Source organism: Micromys minutus (genome assembly GCF_963924665.1).
Source record: "Micromys minutus genome assembly, chromosome: 15".
In the NCBI taxonomy this organism is placed as follows: domain Eukaryota; kingdom Metazoa; phylum Chordata; class Mammalia; order Rodentia; family Muridae; genus Micromys; species Micromys minutus.
This window is the reverse complement of record NC_137984.1, coordinates 48,952,391-48,980,359: the sequence shown is the minus strand read 5'-3', so window position 1 is coordinate 48,980,359 and position 27,969 is coordinate 48,952,391. Positions and strand designations below refer to the sequence as shown.

Genomic DNA, 27,969 nt, shown 5'->3' with positions numbered 1-27,969 from the left:
GTTCTGCCTGTCTTTGTCACCTAAGTGCTAGGGTCAAAGGCCACCACAACCTGGCTGATTTTTTTTTTTTTTTGGTGTGTGTGTGTTTTAAAGATATGGCACTGATGTTACAAGCAGTTAGGAGTGCTAAAAATTAATTAAACCCAGATCCTCTGGAAAAAGCAGTGTTTTTAACCATGCAGCCATCTTTCTAGACCCTCTGCTTTCTAATTTGTTGGGTTTGATGATTTCCAGGAACATTAGGCATATGTGTCTGATGATCCCATAATGAAATTGTCACTACTTAATAGATAAATGTCTTCAGACTGATAATCTTAAATTTTTATTGATATATTTTAAGTTTGTTCTACTTTTAATAAGTTTATTATGCAAGTCTAATAAGTCCACAGGGAATTAATTATATCCAAAAGGAAAAAAGAACAAACTCCAATTTCATTGTTCTTTTCTTATGAATTTGGAATGGAGCTGGTTTTAGACTTTGATTTCCTTTTCTGCCCTTGGTCTTTTTACATTTCTACTGTGAGAGGCTGAAGGAGGTAACGCAGTGTGTAGAGCATTGTGCCACTGCCACTTCTGAAGTGAGACGCTGGATACAGGGCATGGGACAGTCAGAATAGATCTAGGGCCTTACGGAAAGACAGACTTCTTAAGAACTGGGCATGGCACACACCTTTAATCCAGCTCTCAGGAGTCAGAGGCAGGTAGATGTCTTGAATTTGAGGCCAGCCTGATCTACATAGCAAGTTTCAGCTCTGGAAAGGCTGCATAGTCAGACCTTGTCTCACAAAAGAAGTAGCAAATATATAAATGTAAATGAGGATATTTTGTTTACATTTAGTCATGTTAATGAATTTTAAATTAATGCCTGTCGTTTTTGTTTTTAAAGGAAACACAACCTATCTGTGGGAGTTTCTTTTAGATCTGCTTCAAGATAAAAATACCTGTCCCAGGTATATTAAATGGACTCAGAGAGAAAAGGGCATATTCAAACTTGTGGACTCAAAGGCTGTCTCGAAGCTCTGGGGAAAGCACAAGAACAAACCAGATATGAACTATGAAACTATGGGGCGAGCTTTGAGGTGAGAATGAACATGGGCTAGATCTTAAGTAGAACTTACTTGTCTCTAGATTGTCTGTTAAGTATTAAAGTGGTTTAAAGAAACGCTTAAAAACAAATCCCTTGATGCAACTTAAAACGCTGAAGGTAATCTAGAAGAATTCAGATTTGGAAATAGATGGGAAGAGAGAAGTGTCCACATTGGAAAACCTTTCTGTATAGCAGTGACTGCATCAAGGGTTGTTCCAGAGTAGACGCTGTCAGCCTGTGGCCTCTGAAAGGTTAGACCTACACTGGGTGTGTGCACGCCTTGCAGTCAGTTGTACTGGTGGAAAATGAAGATGGGGGATGAGCTCAAAGTCATCTTTTACAGAGTAAGTTTGAAGCTAGCCTGGGCTTTGATGAGATCTTCTATAAGAACCCTAATGAAATACATTTTCCAGAGTTCATTTACTTTTAGTCTCTGCAAATGATGTAAATGACTTTATCTTGAAAATTAAAAAAATTTTTTTGTTTACATTGGTTGGTGTGAGAAATCCATTAAATTCCTAATGTACACATTATAGTATTTATTTAGTTGAGACAGATCTTGCCATGTAGCCCAGGCTGGCCTGGAGGTTATGTAAACAAGCTGGCTCTGAACTTGAATCTGTTCTCCCCATTTCCCTATGCTGGTGTCTCAGGCATGAGCCACTGGTACTGTGTGGCAGTATTACATATTCCTTGCATTGGTGATTATTCCGTATAAACTCAGATTTTTTAAATAAAAAATTAGAGTTGCATATATTACCAATAAAGTATTCTGTGCCAAGGTTAAGCTTTTCTTAGAGAACAAGGTACCCATAGCGGAACATAGTGTGACCTCACTTGAGAGGTGGAGGAAGGATGGTCAGTGTAGAGTTGGAAGCCAGCCTGGTCTATAAGAGAAGAGGCCATGAGGTGCTGGAGATAAGCTAGGTGGTAGCACTTTCCCCTAATAGGGGGTCTCTAGGTCCATTGTCGCTGCTACAACTGTTCTAGACATGTCATGGTCACAGAGCTGTATTAGCTACTTCTTACCGATATGACAGAAGCAACTTAAGGAAGGGCACATGGTGGGTCATCCCTAAGCAGACAGCAGCAGGATGATGCTGACCTTCCCCTGTGTATTCGGTCTGACATGCTGAGTCGTAGTGCTGCCCTCAGTTATGTTGGGTCTTCCCACTCCAGCTGAGTCTACTCAGCCCCACATGCTGCTAGATCTTGTCAAATTGTCACAGTCCGTAGTAACTATCACAGGAACCTGTGGTGTGACATGCCAATTTCATTTTCACCAAATCTGTATTCTTAGCTACAGGAATAAGTAAATTCTTCTGTCACATGTTTGCTGTGTGTGGCTTTATTGGGGAAGATAATAGTATATTTGATTAATTTAGTCATTTTTCCCTTACAGATACTACTACCAAAGGGGAATTCTTGCAAAGGTTGAAGGACAGAGGCTTGTGTATCAGTTCAAGGACATGCCCAAAAACATAGTGGTCATCGATGATGACAAAAGCGAGACTTGCCCGGAAGACTTGGCAGCAGCTGCTGATGACAAGTCTTTGGAACGAGTGTCACTATCTGCAGAAAGTCTCCTGAAGGCAGCGACTGCCGTCCGAGGTGGGAAAAGCTCATCTCCTATGAACTGCTCCAGAGCAGAGAAGGGCGTGGCTAGAGTTGTGAACATCACTTCCCCTGCTCACGATGCTTCGTCCAGGTCTCCTACCACCACAGCTCCCGTGTCAGCAGCAGCAGCTCCAAGGTGAGGGAGAGCGAGAACTGTGGCCTGGCTTTCGTGTTTGGGTGAACACTATTGACGTGTACTCTGTCTTAGCTGTATATAGTGGAATGCACATGTAGTTCTAAGTACTGTGGAGGTTGAGGCAGGAGAATTACAAGTTCAAGGCCTGCCAGTGCTACAGAGTATGAATTTCAGTGGTCAAGCATGCAGGAGACCCTAGGTCCAATCGTTGGAACTATAAATGTTGGAGACACGGATTTTAGGCATTTGGGTTTGTGTTTACTTTTTAACATGAGACTCATTTTCCCATTTAGTGTTAAATATAACCAGCTTGTTTTTAATCTACCAGGACAGTTCGTGTGGCAATGCAAGTCCCTGTGGTAATGACATCACTGGGTCAAAAGATTTCAACTGTAGCGGTTCAGTCAGTCAATGCAGGCACACCGTTAATAACCAGCACCAGTCCAGCGACAGCCAGCTCTCCAAAAGTAGTCATCCAGACGGTCCCGACTGTGATGCCAGCCTCCACTGAAAATGGAGACAGAATCACCATGCAGCCTGCCAAGATTATCACCATCCCTGCTACTCAGCTTGCACAGTGTCAGCTGCAGACAAAGTCAAATCTGACTGGGTCAGGAAGCATTAACATTGTTGGAACCCCACTGGCTGTGAGAGCGCTCACCCCTGTTTCAATAGCTCATGGTACACCTGTAATGAGACTATCCGTGCCTGCTCAGCAGGCTTCTGGACAGACTCCTCCTCGAGTTATCAGTGCCGTCATAAAAGGGCCAGAGGTTAAATCAGAAGCCAAAAAGCAGGAACACGATGTGAAAACTTTACAGCTGGTAGAAGAAAAGGGGGCAGACGGGAATAAGACAGTCACCCACGTAGTGGTTGTCAGTGCGCCTTCCGCCATCGCCCTTCCTGTGACTATGAAAACTGAAGGGCTAGTGACGTGTGAGAAATAAGCAAGCTCCTGGGGACTTCAGACTGTTAGTGTTGTACTGACAGACATTTGCAAGGGAAGTCATCAAGAAAAGTCAGGAGGACTCTGAAACAGCTGTGCATATAAGAAAGCAATCAGACTTACTGGAAATAAATTACCTATCCCATGTTTCAGTGGGAAGTGAACTACACTTGAGATGCTGACAGAAAACTGCCTCTTAAAGTAAGAACAACCGAACCCTCTAAGAAAAAAGACTGAAGGGACCAAGCAGCTCACTACAATCTCACCTTACACTAAGAGTTGGAACACTAACACCTGTAAGAGGTTACATAGTTTTCAGTGGGGCGGGTTGGGATGGGTGATGTCATTGTTACAAATAGCATTTTTTTGATGCATTTTATATGCATACCAGCAATTAGCACTGTGCACGCGCGGTGCTCCCTTAACTGGTGCTATGTGAAGACTCTGCTAATACAGGTATTCTAGACTGTGAACTGAGTAATCCAAAAGCTTCAGAGAGAGGATAGCAAGATCTAGTGCGCTTTTGTTTGTTTTGTTTTATTTTTTGATTTTGAACATATATATATATATATATCATAGCTTACGCTGTTTTAAAACAAAGGCCTTAGACTAATTTTCAGTTTCCTTTCTTGAAATAAGCTAATGGCTTGTTTGTGTAAAGCTTTTTTATTAAAAGAAAAATTTTAAAAATCTTGTACCTAGCACAGTATTGTTATAGAATTTACATGTAACATTTTCTATGGTAGTTTAAGTCTGTCGGTTTCTTAATTGTGAAGAGATTAACAGTTGGCTCTGGCCCTTCACTGTACCATCCCAGCGTCGCTCCAGCCACCCTGCCGTCCGCAGACACCACATCAGTTCTGTCGCCCAACATTCTGGCTCGCATGAACTTCCCAGGTCACTCTGGTGCCTGGCATTTGTTTCCTTTCTCACTTTTTTCTTTTCTCCCTTTTTTCTCTTTTTCTTTTTTAGTTGACATTTAAGAGGGAAAGTACCAGTGTTCAGATTTGAACTATGATAGTTTGTATATTCAACATTTGAAGTATATTCTATTTTGTTGTACTCTTGTTTCAAAGTGTATTCAAGTAGGTTTTGAAATATAGAAGTGAAATTTATCTTGTGGTTTTGGTCTCTGGTGATATTTTTCACAATGCTTAAAAGCCAGTCCAGGGTGTCGTTTTAATTGTGCAACAGAAGTTGGGTGTTTTCTTAATGACTACCTGAAGAAATGCTACTCCAGTTTTGGCTTTGTCCCATTATGGCAACTATCTGCACATTTCCACGTACTTAACAAACCATGTTCTAGTTGGCCACACATGCTGGAGTTACACGAGTGGAACACTTCCAGCACTAGTGGTAGAGAGGCCGCGTGCCCAGCACATGCAGGCCTCTGGGTCTGTCCTAGCACCTCACGTGGACTCGGTCTCTTCCATTCCGTTGGACTATTTGTTTCCCGTCAGACCTTTTATGGGTGGAGAGTAATGGCCTGTCCTGTCCAGGTGAAGGCTGGAGGACCAGAGAACCGCACATTCCTTAGTGTCACACAGTTGTAACTAGGCCCTCCTCTACATCTTAAGTATTTTCTTCCACAAAGTAAAAGTTGTCTATCTTTTTAGAAGTTTAGATGAACTGTTGAATATTTTTGGGCCTTTGTATATTTTAACATAATGCTATTTCTAGTAGCAAAGATTTTTACAAAAGTACCCTTTCTAGCCTTTTTTTAAAAAAAACTAAACTGATTTTTAAAATGATGTGTATGGGTGTTTTGTCTGCATGGCTGTGTGCACTTATGTACTGGTGCCCGAGGAAGCCAGAGGGGGTAAGAGCCACTGTAGCTAGTTACAGATGGCTGCGCGCTGCGCTTTGGGTTTTGAACCTGGTTCTCTGGAAGTGTAGCCAACATTGAACCGCTGAACCATCTTTTCAGGCCTTAGGCTACAAATGTATGTACCGGTACTTTTAAAAAACTAGATCGACTTGGTTCTTACTATTTCTGAGTTACCCTCACAGTGTACTTCTTAAAGCACACCTTAAATACTTTTAAAATATACACTGTGCAGTTATCTTTTGGTCATGTGCCTAAAACTCTTTTTTTCAAAGGTACGTGTCTGAACCTCTGAGTCCTGAGCCACACACAGAACATATACAGAATTTGGTTACCTTTGCTAACAAGCCTTAACAGCTAAAGGTGCTAAATTTTAAGCTGATACTTTCTTCCACATTCAGTTGATTTGGTCTCTCATCTAAAAGCAACAGAAAATGTTTCAGATAAATATCTAAAAACGAAGATTTGCACGTGTAAGTACAGCTTTCAGACTTGGCCACCCTGAATGATAAGTCAACATAATGTGTTTACACTTTGTGCCCAACACTTTCGGAGAAAAGCCACAAAAGCATTGGCTTGATGCATTTTCCAGCCTCTCCAGGCCTTTGCACTGTGATGAACAGTCTGTTTACTTCTTAGGTGACTTCCCAGTAGCAGATGACCGTGTACACCTTCAGACCCCAGGCTGGACCCTTTGCTACAGAGGATCACTTCAGAAACCATCCTTGTGTCTCAGGAAGCAGTGCCTCATTCAGAAGCAGCTCTTTCCCTGGCCCCGTAGTTAACAGTATTTCTGCCAGACCATGTTTTTTTTCTCAGTGGGAAGCCAGCCTGCAGTGCTCAAGTTCACCGATAGCCTATAGTTTCCATATCAAATACAATTTGGAAAACATTTTTAAAGTTACAGTGTGTGGGTGCATGAAGATCAGAGGACAAGGTTCAGAAGTCAGTTACTCTCAAGGCTTGGTCACAAGCACCTTTACCAAATATTTAGTCATCTCAAACACCCCATACTACATTTTTAGATACAGAACACATGTATGAGTTACCCATGGAGGCCAGAAGGAATTGGAGCGCCTGGGACTGGAGTTACAATTGAGAGCTGCCATGTAGGTGCTGGGAATCAAACTGGAGTCCTGCAAGAGCAGCAAATGCTAACCCATGACTCCACCCACTTCCAGCCCCACTTCCCCCAAAGTCTGGTTTTCCATGACATGCCTCTGGCTTATTCTCAGCTTAAATGGCTCTCCTCAGTGTAGGAGTGAAAGGAAGGGGTGTGCTGCTCAAGCAGATGCTGTTTATTTATCTCACAAGTGATTTCCTTGTGAGAGCTGGTCTTCAGATAGTTGCCCATGTTTTTTTTTTTTTTCTTCTTCCCTACCAAATCTTGGTTCAGACTAGATTCTGACTCTTAAATTTTTTAATCCTTTTTTATTTTTAAGATTTATTCATTTTATGTGAGTACACTGTCCATGTCTTCAGACACACCAGAAGAGGGCACCAGAACCAATTACAGATGGTTGTGAGCCACCATGTGGTTGCTGGGAATTGAACTCAGGACCTCTTGGAGAGCAGTCTTGAGTAGTCAGTGCTGAGCCACCTCTCCAGTTCATTTTATCTAACTACCACATCACAGCTCTTCCTGAGTGCTGGAAGGAACTGTTTCCTTTAGTACTAACAGCCCTTAACTTCTGCCCGGGATCTGTAAACTGTCCCAAACACCTTAGGTCATTCACATCTAGCCATCCCGAGTGCTGCTGATAGCATCTTGTGCATGCCTGCTTTCCCTCCAATGAAGTCTGGCCTTGTGGCCCAGACTGTCAGAAAACTCATCATCCTTCTGCCTCAGACTCTGGAATGCTGAGATTTCAGGAAGCTAGTGTGCCAAAAGAGCCAAAATAAATAAAAGATTTCATAACACCATTGTGATTTCTTTAAATTCGATAACATCCTGCCCAGCTGTTTACCAGTGTCAATGCATTTTCTCACTGAGACATTGTATCCTTGGCATCTTTGCCTCCACGCATTTTTACTTTTCTTACTAGGTTGGAGTAAAGCATCAAAACAAACATTTCCATAGTAGGTGCTCTGCTCTGAGGCTGGGGACCGGAAAGTATTCTGCAGCATGCTGGAAAGAGGAGCTAATGGAGAACAAAGTCTGGTCTTGGCAACTCAAGATGATGGGCAAAGCTGGGTGTGGAGGCTCACATGGTAATCCTAGCACTGAGGCAGGAGCATTGCTGCAAATTTGAGGTCATCTTGGGCTACATAAGCACCAGCTATGTATATCAAAAAAGGTTAGGCAAAGAGGATAAGGACTGAGCCACTCACTGACTGCAAATGTCTGTTGAACAACTATCTCTTATTTTGGCCTTTAAAATGGTTTCAAATCTAGGCTTGCCTTGAACTTGCTTTGTAATTGAGAATGGCCACGAACTCTGGTCGCCCTACCTCTGCTCTCCCAGGGCTCTAACATGTCCTGCTGGTGGCTGTGGATAAATTGGAGCTGTACACAAGCTAGAAAAGTGCTCTTAATGGCCTTGAACTAGTCAGTTACTCCAAGTCCTCTGAGGTTGTAACTTTGTTGTACCCCCATAACCCAAGTCAGACCTTGTGGTGAAGTACTCTTGGCCTCTGGTATCTGTGTGCATCAAGCCCGCAAATACCCAGAAGCTCGAATGCGTTACTTCTGTTAACTGTCACGATGAAAATTCAGTGTACAAATGGATAGTGTATGCCACCATATATTCCAAGATCCAAACTAACTCCCACATTCCTTTTAGACTAAAGAGACAAGATATTAAAAGCACTCTTTTTAAGTCAATTTATTAATCTTAAGCAATATTTAGAACGCATACATTAAGATATTTACCATCTTACCACTGATAGGCCATTTTGTTTGGAAGAGAACACTCTAGGCTATCTTTTTGACTCGTACATTTTTCTAGAAGATTTGAACCCAATCATTTGGCTGTCTTTGAGATGTTTTCAAGACCGGGTCTTGATATGCACCCCACGCTGCCCTCTAAGACATGCTCTTGTCTCAGTTTGAGTGTTGGGATCACATTTGACATCTTGGTAGGATTTCTCACTAATATTCTTAGCAACTGTTCCAGAACGGTTCCTAAACTACTTGTAAAAAGCACATTCCAGAAGTGATTGGAGTAATCTTCATATGTCTACCAGTGTCGTCACAACAGGAAAGGCACACATACCAAACAGTGACTACAGTGGAAACTAAACAGCTGAACATCAGTGAACTGTATAAAACACAATGGAAATGCTGGAGGCATAGCAAATGGATTATTTGTGAAGAGTGTACATATAAAGTCACACATCCCCCAGGACTAAATAGTTCCTTAGTGTACATTCTGTTAGATAAGCAAATTAAAACATTTTTAAGTTTTAAGGAATCAAGTCTGTACCTGCATGGTTCTAAAATGTCCACAATGCTAGATAATTCACTTAATTTTACATGAAGATATAAAAAAATAAATATTACCATGCATTTCCCACTGACACTTAAAAATCCCACAAATAAATAACTTAAAACGGTGTCTAGAAAACTTCCTACATCTTACTTTTAATTCTGAAGGCTCACAAGCTGGGTTTTTATGATACCCTCAACTTAAAAACAGGAAAGCCTATGCTACGAGTGCCCCTCACGGTAGAGGATGGAACACAGGAAACAAGCTCAAACTGGAGTGCAAACACCTTTTCAATGCAGGTTTTAACTGGAAAGACTTGAGAGCGATTTTTCATTTTTCACGGGCATGCTGATGATGACGGAGAGTAAGTGGCAAAAACTGGGTGTCCTTTCCCAGGCCACCCCCTATCCTGTTTCCCAAAACATCCCTGGTTAAGACTCTTGTGATTAAGATGACAGTGTTTATAAAAGTTCATCGGGCTCCTCGTTAAAGCTGAAGTCACACACGAGTGACAGGTGGTCTGAAGGGTAATGGAAGGAGGGGAGGCGGTTAGGCCCGATCTGTTCTTCAGTGAGTAGGTCCAGAGCGGACGTGACACTCAGAGCATGTCTGGAGTACCAGATGTAGTCCAGGGTGTGGCGACACTCGCCTGAGGTCCGGATCTTCCAGGTTGTGTACGGAGGCTCTGACTGTCCGTCGGGACTCAGCAGCTTGTAGGCGCTGTTGAGATTGAGGCTGGAGGAAGCGAAGTGTTTGTAGACCTCTTCAGTTGGCTCCGCGTTGAAGTCCCCGCAGACTATGAGGGGGATCTTGGCTCCCTGTGTGATGTTCTGCAGGTTCTGGAGGAGGTCACAGCCCTGGGCTGAGCGGAACCGCTCCCAGCCAGTGCGTGCTTTTAGGTGGGTGACAGCAATACAGAACTGTCGCCCAGATTCCTTGCACTCCAGGGTCTGTGCAATGGCCACCTGGTTGGTTTTTAGGGTCATGGCCGTCAGCCTGATATTGGTGCTGTTGATGAGCTTGAATCGGCTTTGGAGAAAAAATAAGGCACAGCCATCTGGACCATTGTTGTGCTCCACGTCTAGACATGGTGACCAGGGCTTGGGAAAAAATGTGCCTTGATAGCCTAGTCTACTAAGGAGTGGTTGGAAGGTGTCAAAATAGTGATCCACTTCTTGGAGGCACAATATATCTGGCTGGTAAGCCAGGATCTCCTCCAGGATAAGGCATTTCCTTTCCTCCCATTTGAGTGCTTCCACGGGGCACTGTACAAAGTTGTCTTTGCCTTCTCCGAGAGCTGCAAAGGAAAGCCAAACAGCTGTCAGTTTCCACAGACCCATCACCTCAGAGAAAACGGGAAGCCTAGTGTGGTGTTGTATACCTTCCATTTCAGTACTGGGAAGGCTGAGACAGGTGGATCTCCCTGAGTTCAAGGCCATTGTGGGATACTTAATTGAGCTTCAAGCCAGCTAAGGATACACACTGAGCCCCTGACTAAAAAGGCAAAGAGAAAACAAAGAGGAGAAAGAAAGAAGAAATCTAGGGGTAGAGGCAAGAAAGTCTGACATTTGCCTTGGATGCTGGGCAGGTCTGCTTAAGCTGTGCTAACACACCCAGACAAAATAACCTCACACTTTCTGCTGAAGCAAGCAGCAGGGTTTTTATATATACAAAGACTATTTCACATAGCTGTATTCTGAGATATAAGACTTTTGCTTGTAGGTTTAGAGAAACCATTCTTCAGAGTCCCGGGGATATAAAAACTTGTCAATTTAAATAAACACTAGTTTTAACACTGACTATAAGAAAGCCAGGTGGACGGATATAAATAGATACTACTCAGAATGAATGGGACAAATGAGTGGCTTTTTCTCATGAATGAACAGCAGGGAACAGAATCAAAGAGCAGCTGGTCAGGGTGGATGTGGGTAGACACAGGCCAACATACATCGTATTTATGTATGAAATTGCCAAAGAACAAATAACACTTTTTAAAAGAAAGACTGGCGAGTCAGGTGGTGGGCACACACACCTTTAATTCCAGCACTTGGAGGCAGAGGCTAGCAGATCCCTGAGTTCAAATCCAGCCTGGTCCACAGAGCTGGTTCGAGAACAGCCAGAACTACATAGAGAAACCCTATCTCAGAAAAACAACACCCTCCCCCCAGGAAGAAAGCCCTATGTCTAACGGTGGGTAAGGGGAGTAAGCACAGAGGCCAGAGGCAGTGCATCCCGGGAGCCATTTGCCATTTGTGTGGGTAGTGGTAATGAAAACCCGGGCCCTCTGGAAAAGCAGTTCCTGTTCTTAACTACTGCCATCCCTTCACCACAAAGACACCTTGCTTACAATTCAACTACCAGATCTATGGTATTATCACATAAAAATGGTTGACAAACCTAGTTTTTAATTCAGCAGGTAAAATAAAAGGGGCCCTTTTCTGTCACAAGTTTTAAAATTCTCCCTTCCCCCAGAGTTTCTCTGTATAGCCCTGGCTAGTTTGGAATGCTGAGATTTTGCCTGCCTTTGCCTCCTAAGTGTGGGGCTAAAGGTGTGTACCACCACCAGCTGCCAGGGAAAAAAAAGTGTTGGGAATGGGTCAAGTGGTATCTCTGGTTTGGGTTTGAGACAAGCCCTCACACAACAGCTCAAGTTGCTTCAAACTCTGGCAGTCGTCATGGCACCATGGTCACCAAGGCCATCTACAGCTAGTCTCAACTGCTGCCGGACACTGTCCCTACCACCCATTCAGTTTGTTGCCTGTAAATGCTGTCACAGACTCAGGCTGTTGGCAACAGATGCCTAAGGTTATCCCCCCAGCTACTGAGCAGAAACCACCCATAAGTCATCCCTGCACACAGGAGGGATTGGGAATGCAGACGCAGAGGAAGCCGCTGCACACTTAACTGCTCAGGCATACCTTGGGCGAGGATGTTCCACTGCATGACTCTAATGGGAGGGTGGCTACTGGAGCAATCTGTCCTCAGGTCCACAAAATCCCTCTGGTATCGGGGTGGCCGAGTGTGCAGAACAGCCCTGCATTCCTCGAGAAGTTCCTTAGGATCAATGGGCTCCAGATGTTCTGGGTCGGCTGACACCAAGTACTCTGGGTGCTGAGCGGCCGCACTGCTGTTGAGTGTCTTGGCAAGAGCACTGTAGAGTCGGCTGGTGCCGTTTCCCATGGAACTCACTGCAGGAAACAAACAGCGACATAGCCAGTGTAAGTCAGGGCTGCACTGCCGGTGGGCATCAACTACCTCTAGTGGTGAGTAACCGTAGTTTCTGGCCACCAGCTTGTTGCAGGGACAGGTAATTTTAGGACTGCTGCTAACTAAGCTTGTTACCCTCAATAGCCTCTTCTTTGTATTTACACCGCCCAGTCCTTTACAAACATCCTTTAACAAAACACATACTCTTCTTCCCAGTTTTTATCTTTAAGAAAGGTTTTTGTGCCTGGCAGATCTTTATGAGTTCAAGGCCAGCCTGGGCTACAAAGGGTGTTCTAGGACAAATCAAGGCCACACAGATAAGTCTGTCTCAATAAACAAACAAATGAACCAAATACCCAAATGGTTTTTGAAGGGTGAAAGGTAGGAAGCTGTGTTCCTAGCTGTGTCTGTGAAGACCCTCTGGTAGTGCCAGACTTAACCTTCAGGTGTTATGTGTCCATTCAGGGATGGGGTCTCTTGGAGAACCCTGTGGTCAGCATCAAACATAGTCTCATTAAAAAGTACAGGATGGGGCTGAATGAAGAGATGGCTCAGCGGTTAAGAGCGCTGACTGCTCTTCCAGAGGTCCAGAGTTCAATTCCCAGCAACCATGCGGTGGCTCACACCAGTCTATAATGAGATCTGCCTCCCTCTTCTGGCATGCAGGTGTACATGTAGATAAATTAATCCTTTCTTAAAAAGGAGGACAAGGCATGGTCTGGGAGGAGAAGAGACACCGGAGTTCTGCCCTGTTTTTGAGATCTTTTCTGTACTAGCGACATTCCCTAGAAAGCCAATGATCAAGTGCAGGTCCAGGAAGCACCAGTGTCTGAGAAGCAGTGAGTTCCAGTGCTTAGGTTCTACATTTTATGTGTGGTGCAGTGTGTGCATGCACGTGCCTGTGCACGCATGTATGTGTGTATGTTTGGGTCTGAATGAGAAATGTCCCTCAGAGGCTCCTCATGTATTTGACACTTGGTTCCCAGCTGGTGGCAGTGTTTGAGAAGCTGGGCTCTGGCTTTATAGAGCGGATCCATGGACCCCGTGTGCACTGTGTTTCCTGTGTGCGGTGGATGAAAATGGTTAGGCAGCTCCTGCTGCCCATACTTTCCGACTGTTGTCATGCCTTGCTCTCCCTGTCTTGATGGCCTGCATCCCTCTGAAACTGTAAGCCAAAATAAAGCCCTTAAGTCCAACAGAACAACTAATGGGCAGGTGTACAAGTGTGCACACGGGGCCATTAGCTGCCGTCTCCTTTCATCTCTTTCCACCTTGGTTTAAAGCCAGGATTTCACTGAGCGGGGAGCTCACTGACTGGTCAGACATGCTGGCTGGGGATCTCTAGGCACCGCCGAGGCTGCTATGATGAATAAATGCAACTTGTATGTGAGTGCTAGGGATCTGAGCTGGACTGCCTGTTTATGTGGAAGCTTGCACCTCTCCAGCCTCCTAACTTCATTCTTAACAGACCTTTCCCCCCCTTCCTCCAAAGAAAGATCTTTAACCAATTACTATGAGAAACTAAAGTGGTTAGTTTTCTTAAAGTAGCAGAAAATTCTGGATTTCTTTACCATTTGACATTTTGTCCTCTCAGTTCTAATTTCAGTTGTGAGTGTACGTGTGTGTGTGTGTGTGTGTGTGTGTGTGTGTAGGCTAGAAGGTCTGGACTGCCCTGGAGCTACAGTGGTTTATGAGCTGCCCAACATGGCTGCTGTGCGCTGAACTGGGTCTTCTGTAACAGCTGCACTCTTCCTCACTAAGCTATCTCTCATTCCCAACTTAACTGTCTCTGGAGAGACAAAGACCAAGTTATCTTTATAAAAACACAAGCTGGCTAATAACAAGCAGTTGGTTCAAACTAGTGACCCTGGTCACAAATGTCCCTGAGTGTCAAAATGTATTCAAGTATCCTCCTCTTGTCGATTTTCCTTAATTCAAACTGGTCCTCCTAGACACTCAAGGCTAAGGAGAGAATTCTTTATGCAAAAGCTACAGCACCACCGAGGGATAAGATTAAGCACAGCACCAAGGAGGGCGGAGTGAAGCCAGCACTCCATCTTCAAAGCAGGGCGGGGAAAGACCCTGCTCATGTCCAGTGTGACAGCCTGAGTCTGATCCCAGAAACTGTACTCCGGCCTCCTCATGCAGACACAGAAACACATGTCCCTTAGTCAGCACAGTTAGTTTGGCTACATTTCTCATGAAAGCCAGCTGTGACTGCTCAGCACAGGGAGTGGCACTATTAGAAGGTGTGGCCCTGTGGGTGTGGCTTTTAGACCCTCACCCTAGCTGTCTGGAAGTCAGTATTCTGGTAGCAGCTTTCAGATGAAGATGTAGAACTCTCAGCTCTGCCTGTGCCAGGCCTGCCTGGACACTGCCATGTTCCCACCTTGATGATAATGGACTGACCCTCTGAACCTGTAAGCCAGCCCCAATTAAATGGTGTCCTTATAAGAGTTGCCTTGATCAATCATGGTGTCTGTTCATAGCAGTAAAACCCTAAGACATCATCTTATCACATACTAGTTTACAAGGTGATTTTAAGGTTAAGACCCAGCCCCAAAGTGCAACAACAACAACAACAACAAAACAACAACAAAAAAACAAAAAAACCAAAAACAAAACAACACAAAAGCCAGAAGAAGTCTTTACAAAGGCTGGTTTGGTTGAGCACTCAAAATGTTAACCCTAGTGCTCAGAGTAGAGGCAGCCAGATCTGTTAGTTCCAGTCAGCCTGGTCTATATGGCAAGTTCCAGGCTAGTCTGAGATGAGCTATGTAGTGAGACCCCCATCTCAAAAATAAACAAACAATAATGTTGAGGAGGGACTTAGAGATACAACTTGGATACCACTTACTCTGCCCATCGCAGTAATTCCCATCAACCCCTGCTTTGCTCATACAAGCACAACCCACATCGGCAAATGGACATCTCACACGCAGTGTTTCAGTGCCCACTGTGTATGAGTCGCTGCCCTAGCCTTCTGTAGGCACACTGGACAGAGACCAGACCCTCGTTTTCAGGCAGCATATCTGGTAGTGGGAAGATCAAAGGAAAACTGCAATGGAGAAAAGCAGGAGTGAGACAGGAATCTGGGCAGCAGAGAAATTGCTCATCTGTGATGGTCCAGGGTGGGATTTCAAAAGGCATAAGTAGAACAAAAATAAGCCCAGTGCATCTACTGAAGGGCAGTGCAGAAGGATCTACAAGAGAGAATTCAGAGCTGACTATTTGACTTAATTCAGCACTCAGGAGGCAGTGGCCAACAGACTTCTGAGTAGTTTGCTAGTCTGGTGTATACAATTATTTCCAGACCAGACAGGGTTATAGTGAGATACTGTCTCAAAAACAAAACAGAAAACTCACTACATTGTAGGGTAATATGGACAGACAGTAGAGAAACCAGAGGACAGAGGAAGGGCAGCGGTCACACAAAGCCATGTGGCACATGTATGTGATCCTGGGTACTTGGGAGGTTGAGGCAGCAGGATCCAGAGTCCTAGGTTTGTCTGGCCACAGAGTGAGTTTAAGGCCAGCTTGGCTGACGCAGTGCAGTGCCGGTCCGGCTTGTGAGAGAGGCCCTTGGGAAGACAGTGTGGCTACTAAATCAGACAGGCCTGGAATGTGCAGTGGACTGAGAAGGATGGGGTGAGGCATGGCTTGTGAAAGCCAACAATCCGCAAAGGTAAGCCCAGGGGAGAGAGACGGGAAACAATTTGTAAAGATATTTCATGAGGAACTGAGGACCTGCACCCACAGTACGGCTGACAACTGAAGCCAGATGAAGGGACAGAGATCTGGAATTAGTAACACAGCAGACTTTAGTGACAACAGAAAATTAGTATTTTTTGGTGTCAGTATGAGGGGAGGAGGGAATAAAAGAAGTTATTTTGAGAAAATTTTGCCTAAAAAGGAGAAGAACGTACAGCTAGTCTGAGTATTGTTTTTGAGATGCTATGTTTGTGAGTGCAGGCGAGTGTGTAAACACGAAGGAACATTCTCTGGCTTCTGGTATGACATCCCGAGGAAGGTTCTAAAACCTGTCCTTCCCCAAGACACTAAAAATGTTGACAAAATATGAAAAAGTTATTTTGATGTTCAACAAAGAGCACACAGTATTATTTCTGAAAGCTACTGAAGTTCAGGTAAGGACAGTGGAGGACATTCTTGCAGAGAAACAAGACTAATAGTTAAGTTCTCACGTAACTCTGTCCTGATGGCTTCACTGTGAATTTTATTATTTCCATGTGTAGCTAACTATTCTGAAAGACACGGGGCTTTGTAGGGTTTATTGATGCTAATTTAACAGGCTTACTATATTTTCTAACTAGCAACCATGATGCCCTTCAGTATGTGAACAGATAATGAGTGTACAGCACACAATAAAACATCAGTAGTGGAAAGGAGCGCCAGCAGTCTCTAAGTGACAGGTCCTACAGTTAGCTGACTGAGAAAGGAAACTGAGTTTGCAGGAGTGGTGGCTGTTAGGGCAGAACAGGGGACTCCTGAGCAACATGTACAGTCAGAGAACGGAGGCTTGAATAGGTGTCCCCAGTCGGTGGGATCAGGATTAGGATCGGCAAGTTCAGCCTTATTGGAAGGGCTGTGCCATCAGGGCAAGGCTTTGAGGGTTCAGAGGCAAACAAACCAACCCCTCCATTCCCAGCATGCCATCCCGATGTGTGCCCTGTGAGGTTTGGGCAGTTCTGCCACCATGCCTTTGTCCCACCATCATGAGCTCCAGCCCTTTGAAACTGTAAACCCAGAAAAACACTTTCTTTTATAAGTTGCTTTGGTCATGGTTTGTCATAACAATAGAAAAGAAACCAAGAAAATGGTTATATATATCAAAGTCCACCGAGACAGCCATGAAGAATAAATCTGAGGACTGGAGAGATGGCTCAGCGGTTAAGAGCACCAACTGTTCTTCCAGAGGTCCTGAGTTCAAATCCCAGCAGCCACATGGTGGCTCACAACCATCTGTAATGAGATCTGATACCCTCCTCTGGTGTGTCTGAAGACAGCTACAGTGTACTCATATACATAAAATAAATAAATAAATAAATATTTTTAAAGAAAGAATGTATTTGATTCATGTAAATTTAACTATTAACTGGCAGTTGGAGACTTCAAAAGTACTTGAGTCCTAGGAAGGAGGTTATTGTCTCTGGACAGCAATGCTCAACAAAATACAGGGATTAAAAAGGAGGAACTGTAGTCACACACTGTATTGTACTTGGTAAAGTCCTTCCAACAAGCCAGAAGCTTGGAAGTAAACCAGACAGGTAAGTGTTGGACTGAGCTGTCACAGCTGTGCCGTTAAATAAGGCAGCTTTATATTTCTAATTAGATCACTGGAGCAAATCTCAGTAGTGGGGACCCAAACTGGGGTACCTACCTAGTTCCCTAGTTATCTAGTAGTTGGCGCTACCTACCTAGTTCCCTAGTTATCTCATAGCCAACTATCCGGCCAATGGAGGTTTCCCAGTTTGAGTTTATACATGACCCAGCTAAAATAATAAGCAAAATCTAGGAATGTCTTAGGCAAGAACCTAGGGGGATTTGGAAACGGACTGACCTTAGGCCTAGGGAAACTTGAACAATGAAGTACACACCAACACTGCAGGACAAGTACAGTGGCCCAATGCTGCCATCTGCTGGCCAAGCAGTCAACTACCTCAAAAGGCTAAGACAGCTACCAAGCTCATTTTCTCACTGGATTATTAGAGTTCTTGAATAAATGTGTCCACCTTCGGGGTAAGTAGGTGAAAGTCCAAACAAAATCCACGAGACATCTGGATGTTAACTAATGCACTGCATATTTAGAATACTCTGAATGAGTCAAATATTCAAGCACTCACATCTAGGTCTATGCACATACACGAATAGCTTTTTTCTTTACTGGATGTGCTTTTTAAAAACACTTTAGTTGTCCTTGGATATTTGAACCATTTCTCCTTTCACATCTCAAGAGCTGGGATTAGCAGTGTGTACCACCATGTCCTGGGCATGGGACAGGACACACAGTATGGTGCTTTAGAAAATGTTAACAGGGTTGGAGACATATGGTGGTAGCATATTTACCCATAATGGCAAAATCCATTTTTTATCAGCAAAGTACACAGTCTTTGGCAGACTGCCTGAAGTTTGACTTTACTCATGAAAACATAGTTTCTCATGTTTAAATGATATGCAGTCCAGTGGTGAAGTGTCTGCATAGTATGAGGAGGACCCAGAGTTCGGTCTCCAGCTTAAACCAATCAGTTACAGCTCTGTAAGACTGGATAGATGTATCCAGCACATCTGAATGATTAGCAGTTCTCTAACATTTCAAGAGCAGGCTGTTACAATGCCAGATTATGTGTTCACAATGCTCTTTCAGCAATCCCACAAATCAGCATTCACACGTGGACACTGATGTCAGGAGACTGTAGCAGGGGCCCTGAAGAAAGTGACTGTACCTTGGACTGCTGAGTGTCAGCATCTCCAGCAGCGCTGACTAGTGCAGGGAGAGGCCAGGCACACAAAGCAGCCCAGACTTTGTGCCAGGAATCAGCAGAGGTCAAGTTTCGCCTCCTCCCTCTGCCGACGTCACTGCCATTAAGGCACACACACTGGTACAGGACAGAGTGTACAAAGCAGTGTCATGACCCAAGTGGCATTTCCAGAGATATCCAGCGAAGGTCATGACTCTCAGTCTAACGTGTCTAAAAATACAAACACCTAGACACAGTGTCATAATCCATGACGAGCAGGCAGAAAGTCAGAGACTAGATGAGACAGCCAAAGCACGTTCCAGAAAAGGTTGAGCCGTATTTTCAGTCATGACAGCCTTATTAGAAAATATCTCTAAAGAAATCCTTTTTCACACACCAGGACACACTCAAAAACAGACAAATAGAACTTGCTTTAACATGTTTGGTGCTCCAATGCTCACCACTGGCCAACTGTTTTCCTCAGCTGGGTTCTAGAAGAATACTCTGATGAGATACGAGGAAAAGCACACAGTCTGTGCCATCTATCCCTGCATTAATAAGACCCAGGATGCTCTCAAAAATGACCTTTTTACAGCTGTGGAAAGGCCCAACTGAATATTCTGCTGTCCACACTATGGACCAAACCTACTGGTGCCTTGGCACTGTACTGTTGCTGCTAATCTATGAAACACCACTACTTCCTTCTACAGGGATAAGTAGTTGAGAAAAATACTAGCAGTCATATTCGTGGAAAAAAAACAGCAAAATTAAAATTTCAATGTCCATAAAAAGTGTGTATGTGTGTTTGTACTACCTGTGCATACTCACATACTGCAACTGCCAGGGTTAGACATGGGCCAAGAAGTTAAAGGTCTGCCAACTCATGTTTTAACCTTTATTAAAATGAAACTGTCGCTGGAAATGGTGGTTCATATCTTTAATTTCAGCACCAGGAAGGCAGATGCAGCTGGGTCTCTGAGTTCTAGGCTGGGCTTTTCTATCTAGGAAGTTCCAGGCTACTTAGTTAAGACCTATCTGGCCTGAAGAGACCTTAAGATAGACCTATAAGTCTATCTGTCCCCTCACCTGCTTTCACCCAGCACAGACATGATGAAATCAACCAAGCTGCAGAGCCTTCTGGGAGTGACAGCTGACAGCACAAGGCTGCCATCACACGGGAGGGTAAGCCAGGATGACAAGGGTTCAAATTCAATCTTTACTACATACTGAGTTTGAAGACAGCCTAGGCTATACAGAAAATTCCACTAGGTTATTTTATGAGACCTGTCACAAACAAAACACAACAAAAGTAAAACTGAAATTATTTCTAAAAATGGGAACTGGTTATCTGGCATACCATAATAAGTCACTGGGCCTGTTGGTTCTAGATTGAGTTAGCAAAATGGAACACGTATTTACTTTTTTTCCTTCCTAAGATCCTTTGAGAATAATGTACCTACATTCTAGAAAACGTAAGGCTGGAGAGATGTCTGTGGTTAGGAGTGGTTACTGCTCTTACAGAGGTCCTGGTTCTAGGACACAGGCCGTGAAGGTAACTGTGTAACTCCAGTGCCAGACCAGACAGTTGACTTCCCAGAGTATCAGGCACACATGTGCAACACACACACACATACATACAGGCAAAATAATGATACACATAAAGAAAACAAAAACACCTAACATTTAAATTAATCAGAAAGCCAGAAGTGACGCCATCAATAGGCCAAATTCTTGGCACCCGTATAAAGAAGACATTTTAAAGAGCTGCACTAGTTTCAGCCTGCCTTTCTCACTGCTTACAAAATCAGATAAAGCCCCATAAAGAAAAGGGGTTCACTTAGGCCTTGAAAGACCTGTCCAGACCAGGAGCAGTATATGGAAAAACTTCCAGGGATGCTTACTTAGATTTTCCCCTTTGATTTTTGTTGCTGTTGTTTTCCAGACAGGACCTCACTGTGCAGACCAGGCTGGCTTGGGATGTGAAATCCTCCGGCGTTAGCCTCTTGAGGGAGGGCGGGCTGCCAATACAAGCTTGTGCTAGCTTGCTCACTCTACTTCTGAGCAGGGAAGGAGAGCACAGAAGGCAGCCTTCCTTACCTTTGGCTAACAGAGTGGTGTCCACTGGCTTCCTCATTCTACAGAGAGGCCCAACTGCCACTTTCCAAATTCCCTTCCAAATTAGAGCCACGAGAACTGTGGTAATGTCCACCTCGAATGCAAGAGGCACAGGGTTCAAAGCACAGCACTGGATTTAGGTGTGGGAGGGTAGTTATGAGAGACAGGAAGACTGAGGGACAGTGCTCTATCTGGGACTAAGGGACGCCCTAGACAGTGATCACAGCCCTTCTGCTGGTCCTGGGGACTGAATGAAGAGTTCTACCGCCAAGCTACACCCTCTGACCTTATTGTATGGCTTACTGTCTGCTTCCGCCTCCCAGGCTGGCCTCAAATATGCTACATAGAGAAAATGAGCTCTGCCCCTCCTTTTGTGGACTTCTCATACTACCACAGTTCTCAAGGAGTGAAAGTGACTTTATAGTTTTCCCTTTTTGCACAAATTTTACCATCTAATACCAATCTCTAATTTCTGAAGGTTTAAGAAATACACCAATTAAAAAAAAAAAATTAGGGCAGGCACCATCCACCTGGCATGCCAGAATACCAAATGTCCAGATGTTCACCACCTGGGCATGCCAGAATACCAAATGCCCAGACGTCCAGGTTCGGCTTATTGGTTAGAGATGCAGCTCTGCGTCTCAGGACTTGTCTAGCATGTGTACGGGATGCTCCCAGGTCAATCCTCAGCATAGCACAAACCAAAGACAACCAGGACGTCGTAGCTGATCGGATGGTTTCTGCAAGGTGCATCACTCCAAGTTCTAAGTATTTCCTGAAGCACAGTAGCCTTTGAAGCCATGGCACTTCTGATAGGTCAAGAGTAACTATTAACACGTGACTGTCAGTCTCCCTTCCTCCTTTTCCTAAGACACCAGGACACTGCCTAACTTCTTCCAGTAAAGCCCATTCTTTCAGAATCCTCTATGGCTTCTCAAACTTCTAAGCAGCAGCTTGGCTCAGCAGTTAAGAGCACTTGCTGCTCTTCCCCAGGGCTTACATCCACCCAGCAACCCCAGTTCCAGGGAATCTACTTTCCTCTGACCTCTTCGGGTACTAGGCATGCACAGGGTAAACGGGCACATAGATGCAAGCAAAATACCCATAAACATAAAATTAGGGGGTTAAAAAAAAGAGCACCTTCAGAAAGGCAGGCACAAGCTTATTTTAAAGAATTATCTATTTATGTAGATGAGTACATTATTGCTGTCTTCAGACACACCAGAAGAGGGCATAAGATCTCTTTATAGATGGGCGAACCACCATGTGGTTGCTGGGAATTGAACTCAGCACTTATGGAAGAGCGGTCAGTGCCATCTCTCCAGCCCCAGGTTCAAGCTTACATAATATACCCAACCCCCACAGAAATACCGGTGTGCTTGCTGGACATTATTCACCAGGTTTCTCTCGAATCAAATCTGTACATTTGCATTTGACACCAGGAAGTGTTTTTAATGACACTGTACTCTCTGCCCCACCACTACCCCCTTCCCAAGTGCACCCTCTTTCTCCCACCCCTTCAAAATTTTCCCCCAACCAATCTGCCCAAACCCATCTGGATTGCTCCTCTCAATCCCTGCTGTAATTAGCACATGGAACATTGTAACCCTTGGTTGAATACAGTTAACAAAGTTAGTGGGCACAGGGCTATCAGTTGATGTGTCAATCTCTTCTAGATGCCAACTGGCATTAAGACAAAGCAAGCAAGGTCAAAAAATCTGCAAATGTTCATCCACTGATTTCTATTCTGGAGCCCTGGTGATCAACCTAACCCCCCCCCCCCCATTAACTGTCCCCACTGAATACTCAGGAAAATGATACCTTCGTTCTCCATAAGGAAAAGTTTATTCTGGAGAAGCCTTCTGCTTTCTCATAAACAGCTTATTTACATAGTTAAGGGGCCACTAAATAAAGATGTCTTTTCTACTGAGCTGGTATTTGCCTTTAAAATTGTTCCAAGAAAAAAGCACCATGTTCCAGTGGTGGAGAGCAGCGATCCAGCCAAGTCTTCATTAACTGAGGAGGAGGATCTGGAGAGTGGCATTTCCCAGCCCACAGATGACTCTCTGCATCCCTGCGCACGGTAACTGTGGCAACTGTTGCCTCACTGTGGGCTGCCGTCTTTTGCTTTAGAGAGGAAAGCAAAATGCTGAGATGAGCCCCAATTCCCTTTGAGCCCATTTAGGTGCTCGTCCTCTAAGTACTGCAAGATGCAGGTTAGACTGTGGCACTCAACCTCACAGAAGAGCTGGAACAGCTTTCCGCTCCTTCAAGGCCTTTTAACGAGTCTGGGACAATCTGGTTGCTTGGCCTAGAGGCCCAGGCCTAGAATCCTTGTGTTTTATAGTAAAGGCAGAAGAATCAGTGAGTTTGAGGTTAATCTATAGCCATATAGGAATGCTTAAGACCAACCTGGGGAACATGGGACCCTTTTCTCAAAGGACAGAAAGAAAAACAACAAAAACCTGCTTAACATGAGCAAGGATCTAGGTTTAACCCTAAGAAAGAAAAGGAAGGTGGGGGACTGGAGGGAGCTCAACAGTCAAGAGCACAGCTCTGGATCCTCCCACCAAACACCCCGAGGATCTGACGCCCTCTTCTGGACTCCTCAGGTCCTCCTGCATCCACAGGACAAGCACCTCGGATCTTTATTTTAAAAGTGAGGGAAGAAATAAAAGGGATCTGAGGACTTGCTATTTCTTTTTTCATAATGTGGAACCTGAGTATTCAATTTTGATTTACCAAATTCAATAATCTGAGTTCTTAAGCAGAAATCAAAAGTCTCTAAGACTGCGAACCTCTTCTCTGCCCTCTTTTACAGCCTTAGGGGTTCTCTTTCCTCAAACGTCTCACTTTCAACCCTAACCATTTTCTTTTTCTTTCCCTTTGACTCGGGGTTTCTGGAACTCTGCAGACCAGGCTCAAACTCTCTCCAACTAGGAGACCTGCCAGCCTCTGCCTCCTGGGAGCTGGTGGTGCTGGGGCAAAGGGTGGGTGGGCCAGCACCTCTAGCTACAGGTTCAAGTCCGGCTCTGAATGCTGCCACCTTCTGGAAGCATCTCATCATTACAGGTCGCCTCCGCCTTGCCACAGCAAAAAATGTCACCATGAGGCGTAAAGGTGTTTCACGGAATTAAACAGACCTTTGTGAAAAACCCTCTTCCTCTAAAGAACGAGTTACTGGAGCCATTACCTGCATCCCAGGCTGGCCTTGAATTCAAGATTTGCTCCTGGCCAGGCCACACCTCTAATCCCAGCACTTGGGTGCAGGGTTCCTGGTCAGCAAGGGCTACATTGAGACTCAAAAAACAAATCAGAAAAGAACTGTTCCAGCCTGAATCACCACATCTGCTTAAATCTCACCTCTTAAAAAAAAACAGATCTAAAAATACACCCGTTTGAATTTGTGTGTAGGCACACGTGGATGCCAGAGAACCCCTTGAAGGACTTAGTTCTCTCCTGCCCTCATGTGGATCTTTACCACCTGCATCCTCTCCTCAGCCCCAATTCTCGTAGAAGCTCTTTTGAATAACCTAAAGCTTAGAGCTGTCAGCACACTGCAGAACCTTCTATGGGAAAACACCTCTGGTAACATGGTGTAAGAATGAGCATCGAATCAATGGCTGTACCTTCCGCCCAAAGCTACAAGAGACAGGAAACTTGCCCACACCCTGTACTGTCTAAAATAGTTTAAGCACCATAAAAACCCTGCGATTTTTCTTTGTTGCCAGGGCCTGTTGTATGTTAAAGTCTACAACTTCCCTACCCTTTCACTTTGAGAGAAATGCATTAGACATCGAAGGCTCACACTGCAAACGTGCCTCCATTACCACAGCTGCCCTTGGTTGCGTTACACAAACTACCTGTGTTCACAGATGTGCCTAATGACAAATCCAGCTTCTGAAGGAGGTGGAGAGGGATCTAAAATGAGCTGGTACCAGCCAACCTTTCTACCTTCAAACCTAAAAACAGGAAAACACCAGTAGCAGCTCTTGCTGGGGTTACTGGCATGCTATCCACCCCAACAGGTTACTTCACACTTCTATAGACCCAGGGGTAGGGGCATGACCCTGGGTTTCCAAAAGTCCTTCCTTCCTTCTTTGAGACAGGGTATCTCTGAAAAGCCCTGGCTGTCCTGGAACTCACTCTGTAGAGCGGGTTGGCCTCAAACTCAGAGATCTGCCTGCTTCTGCTTCAGAGTGCTGGGGTAAAGGCGAGTGCCAGCACCCTACATCCAAAACAACTCCAAATGTTGATCCTCCAGCCTTAGCCTGCTGAGTGCTGCGATTACAGGTGTGTGCCGCCACAGCCATTTTAATTGGCTAACACACACACACACACACACACACACACACACACACACAGCGCGCCTGTTCTACAGTTAATGTCTAAGACTGCCACAGCCATGTCTTGAAAAAGAGCAACAAAAGACAGCCGCAGAGAACCTATACTTTCTAATGTGCATTCTGTCCTTAAATGAATCCAAAACTCTATCAAAATGTACTCGTAAAATAAGGATGGTTACAGCATCCCTATGTTAGATGGCAATAATGTAATTTGTGGTAACAACCAAATTACACTTTCTAGAGAAGTGTTATGGAATAATTGCTGGTTCTGAAGGAGAGGCTACATGAAGTGATTGCTAGATTTGAGGGAGAAACTACTCATTTCAAAGCCATACTTAATTTGCATGTAGTTTGTGATCGTCGCAATCTGCTTTTGGACAGAAGGGGGACAGGACACTTAAAAACACAAGATGTACAGAAATGACTCTTGATGAAAGGCTGATATACCAGCATCACACGGGGATTTAAGACGAAGTGGAAGACACCCCCCCAAAACCTAAGTAAATAAGCGTAAAGAGGTAACATTTACTATTACTGGCAAGACTCAGAGCCCGTAGGCCCTGCAAACCCACGATCATGTCATTTTTTTAGATACCCCCCCCCCAAGATGTCCACAAGCAGTCTGTAACCAAGGCGTAACCGCCCTGCACCCGGGGGATAAAACGAAACGTTAGCTACTGGGGTCACTGTGGACAGTCGGGCTTCAGGTAGATCGGACACCAACGCGGACAGCGGGGGACCCCCCTGAGCGGCGTCCGCTCCCTCCCGCCGGGGCGAGCGCGGGGAGCAGCCCACGGCGCCCATTCATTCCGCGCTCCCGCTCACCTGTTCGGGGACGCGACCTCGCGGCGCCCGAGGCCGCCGCCTGCAGTTGCGGGGACGCGGTCCGGGATGCGAGCACCGGCGGGGCGGGCGTTCGGCGCGGTCGGGGCACGAGTGTGCGGCGCAGGCCGGGGGCGTCCCTGAGCAGCAGGGCCGAGCAGAGCCGCCGCGGGCTCTGATACATGCCGGGCGCCGCCGCGCTGACGAGCCGGGCCGAGCGGGGCGAGCGGCGGTGGGGCTGCGGGGCCGCTGAGCTGCGGAGCGCTCCTTCCTCCTCCTCGTCCCTCGGCGCCGAGCGGGCGAGCTGAGCCGGGAGGCGGACGCGGCTGGCTCTCTCAGGCGAGCGGGCTAGCGCCCGGGAGCAACCGGCGAGCGGCGGCTGCGTGGGGATCCGGGCGCTCGACCGGGGCGCAGTCGGATGGGGACAGCTCCGGCCGGGAACGGACCCTCGGGACTAGAGAGAGCTACAGTCGACCGTCCACGGGGTGGAGGCTGGGGGATGGCTGACGCCGCAGGAATCCGTTAGCGAGGCGTTCCGAGAGCCTGCGCCCCCTCCCGCCGGCTGCAATGGAAGCGTCCGCAGGCTGGGGATCCCGGGTTGGTTCCAGCGCCGAGTGTGTGCGAGCGCGTGGCTGCGAGGACGTCCTCCGGGGCCCGTCAGCTCCACGCTCCGCCGCGGTAATGGAGATGAGCCACCGGGAAGCGCTGACTACTTCGGTGGCCGCGGCGACAAGCATCCGCCCCTCAGGCACGAGAGGCGGAAACCGACGGCGGGGCGGAGCGATCAGTAGACTGCCAGAAGGTCGGCCACATTGATTGGCCTTGGAGATGGGCCACGATTGGAGGGCTGGAATTCACTCCGGGGGAAATAGCTCTTTAGGGGTGGAAAATGAAGGCTAAGGGAATTAGGGAAAAACCAAAAACTTAAAAAAAAAAAAAAAACAAAAACAAAAAGCCCCAAAAACAAACCAAAAAAAAAAAAAAAAAGTCCACGACAAAAACACAAAAACAACCAACCAAAAACAACTGCTTGGGATGGTTCAGACGTAATTTGGACTGTTAAAGAATTTAAAGGATCATCCATCCAGTAGACTACTGAAAATGCCAAATTAAAAGTGGAAAGCAGGTGTGGCGGCGGTGGTGAAGGCCTGTCAGCCCAGCACTGGGGTGGCAGGGGCCAGTCTGGTCTGGAGAGTTTGGACGGGCCAGAGCTTCACTGTGAAGCTGTCTCAACAGCAACACCCAAGAATACAAAGGAACAAAACGAAAAAGGAGACGTACTTAATATGCCCACCCGGGGAAGAGGGACAGAGTTAACCACCTATCTCCAAATCGCCCTCTGGGATCCTGAGGTGAGATTTAAATTTAAATGGAAGCCCAGGGGTACCTGGTCAGAGTCCAGCCAACCATTCACCTGTCTTTGGGTGCCAGCTCCTTGAGTAAGGTCAAACTGTGTGAACTGTCTCCCTGAAAGACAAAGTACCCCTCAAGCTGAGGCCTTTTCCTTTTCCCAGCAGGAATTTCCTGAGGGAAATTCCCATTTCTTAGGGGTCCATTGTTTCAATAGTGTGAGAGTCAGATTCACACACACAAACACACAGGGAATCTTTTGAGAATAGGATTTGGTCAAGGCTGTGGGTTTTTTGTTTGTTTGTTTGTTTTGTTTTTTTGTTTGTTTGTTTTTGTAGATACTTTCTGTATTTACATCTGAAATGTCCCCTTTGCCCACCCCAGTGCCTTGGCATTCCCCTACTTTGGGAAAAAATGTGCTTCAGAAAAAGGCAGGAATGAGCGCTTACATGGCACGTGAGAGGTCTGAATCTCACTTTTCACCTGAGGGGGTTCGGAGAGGGAGGCCGGCAGGGAAGCAGGAGACGGAACCGGAGGGAGTGTCAACTTTGGAAGAATGAGTTGAAGAAATACCTCAGGTAGATTGTGTAAAGAATGACTAAGCAGGCATGGAA

General features: G+C 45.6%; 2 protein-coding genes across 9 annotated transcripts in view; one reads left to right on the top strand and one right to left on the bottom strand.

The window, feature by feature from the left end:
• Positions 1–4,861, top strand: part of ELF2 (E74 like ETS transcription factor 2) — an 80,976-nt gene extending 76,115 nt beyond the window's left edge. For 4 of the 8 annotated variants that reach the window (XM_080929546.1, XM_080929545.1, XM_080929547.1 and 1 more), the window contains 3 exons: positions 887–1,079; positions 2,490–2,840; positions 3,169–4,861. In XM_080929546.1, coding sequence (XP_080785672.1) covers positions 887–1,079; positions 2,490–2,840; positions 3,169–3,787 — 1,163 coding nt within the window. In that variant the 3' untranslated portion in view covers positions 3,788–4,861. The remainder of the gene's footprint in view (positions 1–886; positions 1,080–2,489; positions 2,841–3,168) is intronic. The other 4 variants (XM_080929548.1, XM_080929552.1, XM_080929551.1 and 1 more) reach the window with 1 other exon arrangement.
• Positions 4,862–8,443: 3,582 nt separating this feature from the next.
• Positions 8,444–26,674, bottom strand: NOCT (nocturnin). Its single transcript, XM_080929229.1, has 3 exons — positions 26,009–26,674; positions 11,958–12,227; positions 8,444–10,336 (listed from the first exon to the last, which is right to left on the bottom strand). The coding sequence occupies exons 1-3, from the start codon at positions 26,187–26,189 to the stop codon at positions 9,501–9,503; spliced, it is 1,287 nt and encodes a 428-aa protein (XP_080785355.1). The 5' UTR covers positions 26,190–26,674; the 3' UTR covers positions 8,444–9,500.
• Positions 26,675–27,969: the final 1,295 nt, after the last annotated feature.